Below are 12886 nucleotides of genomic sequence, written 5' to 3' on the forward strand. Positions count from 1 at the left end.
TTTTTTTTTTTTTTTTTTTTTTTTTTTTTTTTTTTTTTTTTTTTTTTTTTTTTTTTTAAGCCTGGCGCTTATCGCGAAGGATTTCCCCTTCACTGATTTTGTTGCAGGAAGGGAAATTACGTTTCGGCGGGATATTTTACCACCCTCTGCCAGGCAGTTTCATATCCCTACGGCATCTGCCAGCGGGCTCCGAGGGAGGGGTGCGGAGGAGGGAGAGCCCTGTGCCCCCAGGGGAGGTGTGCCAGCCATGCAGCTGTGTCCAAAGGGAAGCACTGTAGGCCAGCGTTTGGCACATGGAGTGTTCCAACCCACCTTTAACCGCCAGGGTGGCGGAGTCACCGTCCCTGGAAGTGTCCAAGAAGCAACATATGTCTAGTTGACAGTGTCTAATATCTAGTGTCTATGATCTTGTGTCTAGTGCCATGGTCTAGTTGACAAGCTGGTGATCGGTCAAAGGCTGGACTCAAAGATCTCAGAGATATTTTCCAACCTAATTGGTTCTGCGATTCTGTGATTTTAGGCGCAGAAAGCTACATTTCCACAGGAGAACATCTCTTTTCATAAATCTCTTCCACGTGGCATTTGATGACATCTCAATTTAGCCACAGTGCAGATGGATGAAGTCATCAGCTGTCCCACTGTGCAGCTCTCTGACCTCACCTTTTGCTCTAGAAGCAGCACTGTGTTCTCCCATGTATTGCTTGACAGCTGTAAGGATCCCTTAAACAGCGGTGCCCTGGGACCTGGGCACTGCTCAGTGTCACGTATAGATAACTTCATGACAGTTAACAAAGTATACATGATTTTGTAAGACTTAACTAGTAGCCTTGCTGTTTTCAGACATATTATTATGTTTAGAATCAGTGTGGTGCATCTCATCACTGCTTTTCTTGCTCTTAAATGAAGAGCAAGGAAGGTTTTTTCCTGGTGAAGATAACCTGGAGCCCACTGGACTGCTAATGATCCAGGCTTTTTTTGTTTAAACCCGGGCCTTGCCATGAAGACAAGTTGTAAAATAATTGTATCATCTGGATTTTGAAAAGGCATGGTTGGCCCTTTATATTGAAATAAAGAACTGTACTCCTGAGTATGAAATAGGTTACTAGATCAGTGTAAAAGGAAGTGGGTGGGGTATTAATAGACTGGTGTTAGCCACGATAATCTGCATTTGCAATAGTGCACAAAAAGAAACCGAGTAAGAATTTCTGTTCTTATCATGAAGGCTTAGACAGCAAATAAATAAATATATGTCATAACATGCTCTGAAATGTTATTTCTGACAGGAACTTCCATAGGTGTTCTGGAGGTGGGCATTTTCCTTTAGCTGCCCCTTGCCCTCAGAATGCTGCCATCTTTTCTTCAACAGCAACAAACTTTATCTCACAAGTCCTGCTATACATGCTAAATAATCTTTCTTGTTTTCAGTGGGGAGGGAGAGGAGAGAGAGGAAGAAGGAGCAACAGAGGTTCTAACAAACATTAACATGTGCTTGTGTTCTGTGCTTAAACCCACCAGGTTGGACCACAGAGTCACAGAACAGCCTAGACTGGAAGGGACCTTGAAAGATTGTCTGGTCCAACCTTTCCTGGGAAAGGGAGCCTAGATGAAACTGTCTAGGGCTCTGTTCAGTTATATCTTGAAAACTGCCAGTGATGGGGACGCTACCACATCCCTGGGGAGGTTGTTCCAGTAAATGATTCTTCTTACTGCAAAAAATGCCTTACGTTGAGATGAAAGATGCAAAATTCATTGCTGGAAGAATGAAAGATGGAGAGCCCTTCACCAGAAGGAGGCTGCTTCATTCTCTCAGTGTCATGAAGCCCGGATTTTCTAGAGGATTTGTGTCAGAGAATAGTGCTGTTGTGTGCCACAGGCAACTGATGGCTCAGTTTGAGTCACCTCCCAACATGTCTACAAAAGAAGGGTGTTTAGACCCAGCCTTAGTACCCTAGTCTAGGAGAGTCACTACAGCTGAAGTAAACCCTTCTAGAATGAATTCTTGAAGAACTACTGTTTCATCTTTGAAAGCAAGTGGACTTGGAGTCAAAACAGTAATTGCCCCAGTCTGTAAAAGCCAGGAGGTCTCTTACATACTACTTTGAATTTGTGGAGTTTTGCAACATAAAACACTAATTACTGTCATTAGAGCTGATCCAATTCATTTATTTTGCCATGAGATGTCTGTTTCTTATACAAGCTACCAGAAGTACTGCAGAAAATTAAAGTCTTGACATCCATGAATGTCAGGTCAAACCCACATACTATGGGATTTTCCAGTAGCATTGTGATAGCTTTTCTAAGAGTTATCTTACTCAGGTAAAAAATGAGACCAATCCTAAGGCTTTAAAATGCATATTTTAATATATTTTTAAAAAATATTAGTGTATTTACATAATTTTCTCACTTTAAAAATATTTTATACTTGCTTATTTTTAAAAAAAGTTCAGCAAGATGATTACATCACACAGATATGAAAGAACATTCACTGTAGCTATGGGCAATTAAAAAATACAGCACAGAAACACATACCATTGCAGTAACAGTAAGTGAGTGCACATTTTTAAGTTGCTAGCTTCCACAAATAGTTCTTCCCGTAGAAATGGCTTAGTCTGTGTCAGTAACTTCTAACCACTTTTATATTGGAATTTGCATTCCTTTTTTTCTTCATAAAAATCTCCCCCTTTGGCTTATACAAGGATTGCAATAAAATGCATTACAGTAGTATTTCATTTACAAAACAAATGACATAAAAACTTGTTTCTTAACCCATTGGATTGTATTTCGCTAAAACAATGTCCTTTCATGGAGATTAAAGAGAGATTCCAAGAGCTGTCTGGATGTGGAAAATTATCTCAATCCTGCCTGGAAAGGTAGACTTGAATTGCTGCATGATGTTGTGTGGATTCCTCTTAGGAGGGATCTCATCTTCAGGTTTGGTAATTAGGATAGCATGTTAAACATTGTATTTAGTCAAAATAAATACAAATAAATTAAAAACAAATCATGGAAGGAAATTATTTTCTTGTTGACATGTCTCGGAGGAAGGCTGAGAAGTGAAGGTTGTGGCAATACCTAGATTACACATAAATGGCAGGTCCTTTTACTTCAGTAGTACTCTCTGAGCAAGGAGAAAACAGCTATGAACAGGGCTGTAATTTTGGAGAAAGATAGTAGTGATCTTCTTTCAAACTTTGTTAGGAAGCCATTTTCCTGTGGAAAAGAAAAAGCAGTTAGGGACAGCTTAAAAACATGTAGGAAAACCCCACCACCCTGTGCTAGTGTCAGATTAACAGGGTGCTACAGCATTATGAGTAGAGGGACAGCTTTTGAGAGCTCTACCTCCAAAAGATGAATAAGGCTTTAAAAACTATAGCTGAAAATAGCTGCACCTCACTGAATGTTTGTTTTATCTCTAAGTCAAGACTGTGCCCTCCCTGTGTAAATAGAAAACTGACATGAACTCTATCACCTGAGCCCACATCTTCCAGGGAGATACAAGTGCTATGTTTCTGATGTAGTAATATACTTAGAAATATCTTCCTTTAAGCCTCCTTGTTCTACTATGATGAGCACCTATTATGACAGAATGTTACCAGAAGTTGATACTTCTCTTGAATAAAATTGACTTTATTTGAAAGAGATGGAAAGAGAAGCCTGCACAATAAATCTGGTGTACCAAGGGGCCCTGAGCCACTATCACTTCTTTTTTACAGCTACAGACAGAGAAGGATTAAAACAAGTAGAAAAACAAAAGGAAAAGCAAGACACTAGAAAATAAATCCAGGGGAAAAATTAATAGCAAATAGGAGATATGAGAGAAGTGGGATGAGAGGAGGTGGAAAGAGAAAGTGACATTTACATATAAGGAAAAAAGTACCAAGGAAATAACTGACACTTGTGTCATAGATTCTCAGATTCCCCTAACTGCAAAAGAAAAAAGTATTGGTCTGATGAAACCCTGTAAAAGCAAAAGGGCCCTTCCCTCCACTGGCAGAAGGTAATTTCAGCAGCTGGGCAAAATAATCCACTTATTGACAAGTGTTTTTCTCAGCATTGACCATTGATAAATGGAAGTCCTAGGATTATTTCACTCCAAACAATAAAGATTTAACCCCAATTGTACTTAACTGGACCTTGGTTCTAAGTAAAACTGATTTGGGGGATTAAATAATGGCTTTGTTGAAATCCACAGCAAAAGTACTGACTTGATTTGTGAGGAACACACCTGTTCACTCTTCCCTTTAACTGAACCCCAGTATTTTCGGACCGACTCCTCTATTGCCATACTGACCTTAGGATACCACTTAATTTTAGATTTTATAATGGAAATTTCATAGTTTCCCTAGTTTAACATGCTTTGAGCAGAAGGCTGGACCAAATCTAAGGTCCCTCTCAGCTTGAATTATGGTATGATCCTATGATGAAAGATCAGAAAGTGCCTTTTAAAGAGCAAGTTTTCTTTTAGCTTTGTTCTGTTTAAAGCAGAAGTGAAGCTCTCACCGTAAGTCTCAATGAGACATTCCAGACATAAAACATTAAGCTACCAAATGAAACCCTGAATAAAATGTTTCTGACAGTGGCTATAAAAATATTTTCCCTTAATTAAATGCAATCTCCTAATCAAGACTTTGGTGGAAAGTGAGAAACTCACCCAGCCACCGTTCGCATCTATCCATTCGGCTTTGTGGTTTATGATGTACTCTGTGATGAAATAGGAGATCTGCTCCTTCTCCTCTGCAGTCAGCTGAACTCCATGCTCCTGAAGCTTCTTAGTGAGAAGACCTCCAAATGTGAATATGGTCATAATTCGTCCCCAGTTAGTATTTCCATCAGCAAACTTTTCTTCCATGACACCATTGAAAATTCTCTTGGCAACAGCTACAGAGGTGATATCAATCCTGTCCAAGAGTGGTCTGAGAGCCTCCTCAGTTTGATCTTGCAGAGAAGATGCAATGCTTCGCAAGACATGAGCAACCCTGGTTTGGGCTGGTCCGAGGTGTGATTCCTGGAGCACATATTGCAGATAATCTTGGGCTAAGTAATAAACGTAATAGAACTCAGCAGTTTCCATTCAATGGGAAATGCAGAGAGCAGTGCACAGCTCTTAATCAGGGTTGGTAATGAGCAGCCACAGGACATGCAGACGACTTTTTATCGTCTGCTTTTGATGGAATCTTTCTGCTTTTACCACAGAATTTCCTGTAAGAGGTATGACTTAATGGTGTGGGTTGGGGAATATGTCACAGAGGAAATGAAAGAAAAAGTTGTCTGCTCAAAGGGCATAAAATATGTCTTCTTGAGTGATTTACTATTTCTCTAAATAGTGTGATTCCACAACTAAAATCTACCAGATTTTACCAGATTCTTTAGTAGTATTAATTGGCATTTCTTAGGGACTTTTGCTATGTACCACTAGCAGAGGTTAGGAGTTTGGCTTTTAAAAAATGCCTAAAAAGTGCATGCTGTTGGATCATGCAGCCCCCCTTCCAGCACCCCCATCTTCCCCCACTCTAGTGTCCTCTCTGCTAGGGTTAAGGCTGCAATCTGTATTGCAGGTTTGTGGGTTATTTCTGGTCACAACTTTTTGAAGAGACTGATAGACATTTCCAACAGGATTGAAGAATGGATAAACTTTCTTCATCACTCAAGGTGTTTTACATAACTGCAAAAAGTGGGCGTACAACAGTGGTACAGGGTTGGATGGACAAAGGGGAAAGCCAGCTTTATAGCATTATCCTCTATTCCAGACTTTCCCACACTCTCTCTGTGAGTGCTCTTCAAGGTCCTTCTTTGAAGATTTGAATGGGTAGCTTCAAAGATTTCTTTCCCCCATGGGGAGTTCTGCTGTAAAAGACATTATTAGTATAAAAGACAATGCTAATGCAGTCAGCATGTTGGAACATGGGATGGAAAACATAGGGCCAAGCCAGTGATGTGTGAATCCACCTGAGTCCACCTGAATCTTTCAGGACAGGTAACAAAGAAGTATCATGATATCTACAGTTGTTCTTAGATTCAAATTTTATGTCAAACCATTATTTTTGGGAGAAGAGGCAGGGGTATCTAGCCAGCTTTTTCCTTACAAACCTTTCTTCTGAGGCAGCCTGATCTTGCTAAAGGGTCAGTACGTGTCTGTAGAGAACCCCACCCCATTGCAAAGGCTTCAGAGCAGCAAACAGTTTGAAGTTTGATGTCTGGAGACCCCTCTCTTTTTCCATCCCCTTTTGTTTATCCCTGTACTTCTTCCCCACCTCTCATTCACTCCTCTTCCTTCTCTGAAAGCAAAAGGTACTTCCAGCCCCCCACACAAACAGCTTTACTTTACCCCAGGAGTGGCTGTGAGCCTGTTTCCAGTCTGGGCACTCCCTAATGCTCAGATCTATGGAAGAGGAGCAAAGCCACATGCCTGGTGGCCAGCACAGGGCTCCAGTCTCAGCTGTCAGGGTATCACTGGCACCAAATTACACTGGGGCAAAGTATGTCTGGACTGTGATACAGCTCTGGTGTCAATACCTTGCTAATCCTAGATAGCCCCACAAAATGCGTGTGCTGCTCCTCTGACATCAGTTTTTGCAGAAACCCACTGGGTAGACCAGAGTAGTTTCCGTTTCCTCATCAGGTTTTTTCTTCTATATGTGGTGAGTCTGGCCGAGAATGACACAGTACAGTCTTCCATGCACAGCGGGGTTTGAAACCTCAAGCTGTCGCCAGCACAGCACAGCATCAATCACTTCAGTGATGCAGGAAAATACTTCCCTTACTTTCTGCTGGAAGCAAAGAAAGAGAAGGCTTGGTTCTGCGTTCACTTTTGGAAGGGAGTGGTTTTAGGAGAGCAGTGCGAGCTGGAAAACTCTCATGTTAGATATTGCCTCCAGGGAAGGATGTGATGCCAGGACTGGGAACAGGCTGGGAATGGAAAGCTTGATCTCCACTCTTTCAAGCATGCACGTTCTTACCAAAGCTCATTTTGAAAGTTCAGAGGTGTCCTCTATCCAATACCTGCAGCTGCTGTTTTGGCAGAGCTGTTAGGCTGACTTTGCCTTTGTTATGTTCAGTGATTTCAGCAAACTGCCAGCATTTTATGAGGAAAGCAAACAAATAAACAAAAAAAAGATGTGACAGTCCCTAACTCTTCCCAACTGGGCAGGAATTTCTGGGGCACTGCCAGTTTCCCTCATCAGATAGTTGCAAACAGGGCTGAGAGAGGTACTCAAGCAGTGTGACAAGAATCTTTCTATACAGCACAGTTTGTGAAGTTACAGATCACTCCTGACTTTCTTAGTAATTGATTAATGAAAAGCTTTTTGTACCCTTTGAGAATATAAGTAATAATTGAATATGAGAACAGTGAACAATACCTAAGGAGACCAGTTTTGTTTTCTTCACTGTCAACAGTGGCAGAGCACAGGCAGAAGCAGGTATTTCTTCATTAGTGGAGCATTTAGAATTCTGAGGAGGTGATGAAATAAGTCTATGAATATGTCACCATTATTGAAAGAAATCAGTGTTGATACCTTGGCAATTTTGGTGCAAATGCTGCTAGAGTCTCTTGATCTCTTAAAGCACTGTGAGGTGAAGGTCAGGGCTCAGCTCCCAGAAGAGGGTGGCAGTTCTAAACAGACATCTCTAACAGCAAGCTGTGACACTGGTGACCAGAGCTCAGGATGGAGCTGTTGAAAATGCCCCAGGTCTCTCTCCTTCAGTGTTAGACACATTTCCTTTTCAATAGCATACAAGGGTGCAGTTCCAAGTGTTGGATGTTCAGTAGCAGTGACAGTTTATATATTTATACACACAAAAAGTCAGACCAGAGTGTGCAGCCCCATATCCCCAAGCAATAATGGTCAACTCTGAACACTCTAAGAAATCAGCTTTGGGATCTCTTACCTGTATCACGCCACTTGAGTGCTCTGATTCTCATTTTCTACATTAGGCAGTGCCTTCCTTTCTTCTACCAGACTTTACTCATATTTTGTAGATGTAAGAGAATACCTCTAGATTAATGAAACTCTACTTTTCTTCCTACCTGCTCTGTCTCCCCAGTGCTGCATAGACTGCATTCTCAGACACTGCACTGCTCCTCTTTGCTGAATATACTTTAAGTGTTAAGTGTTAATAAAAGGCTTGAAATAGAAACCAGGTTGACATGGAAGCTCAAATGCAAACCCTCCCCTCACTACTTGGCAATAGGAAGGGGCTTTAATTTAAATCTATGCTCTGTGGATTTGACTATACATCCTATCCTAACCTGAAAAGGGCTTATTTTTCCAGAACAGATGGGGACTGAGCTGACAGATCCTCATAAAATTGACTTGTGAGAGACGATGTTATCTCATCGCATTTGAGACAAAACCAAGCCAAATGACAAAAGCTTTGTTGAGCTATTCATGCTGCATCTGCCTTGCCAGAGTTGTTCCAGTTCCAGGTGATTGTGGGAACTGTGATCTTTGTCTGGAGGAACAGTCTGAGGCCCTGAGAAAATTATTGCAGGGGTTTTTTTCTGCTTTTCTTCCTTTTTTGATGTCCAAATGGGGGCGATTTATTTTTTGTGCGGCATTGGATTTCATTGCAGAAGAACGGCTTTCACGTGTAGCTTTCCAGCTGTCCTGCACAACCCTGATATGAGACTTCGTGAGGCTTTGGTGGCTTTTATTTCCCGTGTATTTTGCTGTGAACGGGACTAAGCTGGCAGCCCTGAGCCCCGGGCTCGCTGGTGCTCGCAGAGGCGCGGTAGCCCAGTGGAGTGCTGACATCTAGTCGCAGCCGGCTGCGCTGCAGCAGGGAGGGAGCGGCGCATCCCTGGAGCTCCCCAACACATTCCATCCTGTGCTCTGGGGTTCTGTGTGCAGCAACGAGCTGAAGTACGGCAAGATTGGGATTCAGCCCTGTTAATGATCTAAATTAATAAATGATACTGTGTTTCCAGGAGAAAGCCAACCGTGTCCTGGGCTGCATCCAAAGCAGTGTGGGCAGCAGATGGAGGCAGGGGATTCTCCCCCTCTGCTCTGCTCTGGTGAGACCCCACGTGCAGTGCTGCATCCAGCCCTGGCATCCCCAGCACAGGAAGGGCATCGACCTTTTGGAGGCCACCAAGTTGATTAAATAGATGGAGCACGTCTCTTATGAGGAAAGGCTGAGAGAATTTGAATTGCTCAGCCTGGAAAAGAGAAGGCTTTGGGGTGACCTAATTGCAGCTTTCCAGTGCCTGAAGGGAGCCGACAAGAAAGATGAAGAGATACTATTTACAAGGACCTGGAGTGACAGGACAAGGGAGAATGGCTTCAAATTGAATGAGGGTAGGTTTAGATTAGATATGAGGAAAAAATTCTTCCCTGTGAGGGTGGTGAGGCACTGGAATGGGTTGCCCAGAGAAACTGTGGATGCCCCATCCCTGGAAGTGTTCCAGGCCAGATTAAGTTGCTCTGAGCAACTTGGTCTAGTGGAAGGTGTCCCTGCCAATGGCAGGAGGGTTGAAACTGGATGATCTTTAAGGTTCCTTCCAACCCAGGCCATTCTGATCGTGAGTCTATGAATTCTGTCAGCTGGGAAGCACCAAAGCCTCCTGTCCAAAGTTTGGAAAGATCATCTCCATAAGAAGTTTTGGGAGTAGTTCATTTTAAAACCCTTCAGACCTTCTATCCTTTGTTTCTAGGATAGAAACAAAGTATCAGGATCCTGGATCTCAAATTCTGTGCCAATTGAAACAGAGACTTTGACCCAGCTTACATTTTGTGTGTCAGAGATGCACTGAAGACAAGCTCCAGGAAGAATGGGAGGATGCAGCTGGTTTTGCATCTGCTGAGCCAACTGAGACATTCTGGGATAATTGGAAAGCCAAAGTGGTCCCCAACATACACTACAGCAAGTTGCTATTCCAGCTTACTGTTGAACTGTGGTGCTGTCGAATAACTGAGGGCTGAGTATTATGACATAAGGTCTGTCTGCTCCCAAAATGCCCCACAGCAAAGGCTGGGAGGATGGATCAAGCAGAGATGCACACTGTGGTTCTCCATTGCTCAAGCATGAGAATTCCCCTTGTGACTCCTCTGTAGCACTCCAGAGACATGAGGGGACTGTAGGAATGGCCAGGTTTTGCTGTTACTCAGGGCTCAGCTGCTGCCTCGTCACTTCCGCTGGTAACTGATTCCAAGTCAGAACCTGTTTTCTTCTGGATCCCAGGTTCTGTCATCATTATGAGTCAAGGAGGCAGCCAAACACTCTGCTCCACTGTGTATGTGTCATCATGTGCATATGTGCAGACACATGTTCTGCATTCTCATAAGCCCTTCAAATGTTTATCTGGAATTAGGAGAATTTGAACAAATAGTCATAGTTGTCAGCAATGAGCCACAGAAACATAAGGGTCCCTAAGCTTCCCAAACAATGGAGCATGAACAAGTAAAGTCTTGGTAGAAGCTTAGCAAGATCTTGCAGATGCCAGCAGAAACACTGAAGTCAGCTTCCTGGCTGAAAGTACTTGCTCCCAGAAGGAGGGAAAAAAATATGCTTGTGAGTATTCATGAAATAAGAAGTCAAGAACTTGTGCCTCAAGATGATAACTAAAACTTTGTGTGTCCCTTGAACCCACAAGTCAAGGGTGGTCTGGAGTGCTGCTTCATCCTCCTATAGCAGGTGCAACATGAACACTTGCACGGTCCATTTGTGATTGATCTGCAGCTTTGTTTCAGAGCTGTGTCTTCCAAAGACATAATGCTGCCAGGAGAGACAGGCATTCAACATTGGTGATACATTGGTATCACATTGGTGGTACTCAAAATGCCGTGAGACAGCATTTTAGTGACATATCTGAGCCTTACTTAGCATACAGAGAGTCCCACTGGATGACAGTTCCAAAATATGAGCAAGATTTAGGTAAAGAGTTTCCACTGAGCATGGATAAAATATAGGTGCCCAGTTCCTTTTGGTGCCTTCTGGAAAAAAAAAAAAAAATAGCTATTCATTAAAACTACTAACAGTTTAAAGTTAGGCATGCTTTTAAATTCTTTGCTATTCGATTTTCCAATAAAAATTTATGTATCTCATGTTTTTGAAATAAATCACTAAAATTCAAGCTCACTTTACCAGTTACAAGTTACCTGGGTGCTTTGGAGCTTTCCTGTCCTCTACATCAGCCCTCCCAGGAGTGTGCTTGCTTCCGTGCTTTTCCCTTTTAAATCAGCTCTGTATCTGCTCATGTACTTCTCCCTTATTTAAGTCAAAGCTGCATCTGCTCCTGGTACTACTAGTAACCTTTGCCCTGGGTCAAGTGTTAGTGATTCATAGATTAAACATCTTTCCTTTAGAAGATAATGTATTCTTTTAATAAATCATTTCACACACACACACCCTTTTTCCATATCCCCTCTGTTGATGACCCTGTGAAAGAAGTTTGTAGCAACACTAGTATTTCTACTATAAATCTCTCTTCATGGAGGTTCATAACTCATCTTTGTTTTACATGCAGAGTTCCAGTCTGGGGGCACATTTGTTTTTATTCCCCTTTCAAATTGTTTTGAATTATTTTAAGTTATAAAATGGACAAAAATACAAATGTACAGTGTATAGATGTTTTCCTCTTTTATAATCAATCCAGATCTTTGAATAGAAATTATGATTAAAGAAGCGAATGTGTAATGTTATTTCAGTAATTTTCATATGCACAAAATAAATATTGATATTAAAACATATTTCTGAACCCTAATTCAATAGTTTTACTACAGTTTTATTACCTTCTCAAATGTGTGTTTGCATGAAAATGTTGTGGTGCTAGTGCCTACTGTTTGAAGCTTCTTTTTTTTTAATAATTAAAAAAAGCCCTTCATGTAAAAGAAAGAGAAATACAGAGACTACATTGCTGTTTGATAGGACTTTTCTTAAGTCTAAAAGCAGTTGGTATGAAGCTCATTCCATCCACCTATAGCCTAAGAAACTGGGCTCCATATGGTAAAATAAAATCTCCTGCATTATTCAACTGCAAGGAAGAACTTGTGAACCTAATATCCCAAACGACCCTTCTGGAGGTTTCTTCAGCCCTAACTGCATTTCTCATTCTCTCGATTTGCACCATTTCAGCAGACACTCGGCTGTTGGCACTGTGCAGTCTTTTCAAATGATTATGTGTAAATTGCTGCAAATTATAGCAAGAAATTAGCTGTAACTCCCGTGGTATATCCTTGTGTTTATTATGATTTTCTAATCCTCAGAAAAAGCATGCTGAGATGGCATTTCTGTGCTCCTAGGAGAAGGCTGTGAGCAGAAATAGCAAACTAATCTGTCTCCCCAGGTATTATAGCGCATTCATCGCTGTGCTGTCTGAGCATGTAATACTGTCCCCTCAATCTTTTTAAGTGAAATGATGTCCTGTTAACTAAGTGTGAAGGAAGCTGATGCTACCATGACTAGTTATCCAAACCTGCTGCCAATCTTTAACCAAAGCAAAAAGAAATTTGCTTTTGAGCTCATTTTTAAATGATGGACCTTTGCAGTGCTCCGTGCTTTGAATTGCGTTTGTCCATCTTCATTGCCATGGCTGGGTACAGAGCCCGGGTTCATCGAGGGAATTAAGCCTGTAGGCATCTTAGTAATGATGCTGATACCAGGGCCTGCTCAGGCCCTAAAATGCTCTTTCAGAAAGCTCAATTCTTTTAGACTCTTTCAAATAACCTCAATGCAAGGCTTTTACTTATTTGGGCAGGCTGTTGTAGGCAATAAAGCAACACCGAAACGCCCCAGCTGGGAGATTGTCCCGTGCTGGGAATTCAGCCGTCCAAGCCAGGAGGAGTGTCCTGCCCCAGCTCACTGAGCGCGGGGAGAAGCACTGAGCCGACACAAAACCCACTGGCCTCACAAAACAGCAGGAGTGGGACTGTGATAGTCTTTCATTAGG

The 12886-nt window shown here is 42.0% G+C and overlaps 1 protein-coding gene across 2 annotated transcripts; it reads right to left on the minus strand.

Moving 5' to 3' along the window:
- Positions 1-2376: 2376 nt before the first annotated feature.
- On the minus strand, positions 2377-9890 carry BCL2A1 (BCL2 related protein A1). Of its 2 annotated transcripts, XM_017805243.1 has the most exons (4): positions 9727-9890; positions 7359-7449; positions 4652-5034; positions 2377-3210 (listed from the first exon to the last, which is right to left on the minus strand). In XM_017805243.1, the coding sequence occupies exons 1-4, from the start codon at positions 9814-9816 to the stop codon at positions 3106-3108; spliced, it is 669 nt and encodes a 222-aa protein (XP_017660732.1). In that variant the 5' UTR covers positions 9817-9890; the 3' UTR covers positions 2377-3105. The 2 variants fall into 2 exon arrangements, with proteins under 2 accessions (XP_017660732.1, XP_017660733.1); XM_017805244.1 differs by lacking the exon at positions 7359-7449 and having other exon boundaries at positions 4652-5005.
- Between the last annotated feature and the right edge of the window lie 2996 nt (positions 9891-12886).

Source organism: Lepidothrix coronata, unplaced genomic scaffold, assembly GCF_001604755.1.
Source record: "Lepidothrix coronata isolate B3197 unplaced genomic scaffold, Lepidothrix_coronata-1.0 Scaffold11, whole genome shotgun sequence".
Taxonomy (NCBI): Eukaryota; Metazoa; Chordata; class Aves; order Passeriformes; family Pipridae; genus Lepidothrix; species Lepidothrix coronata.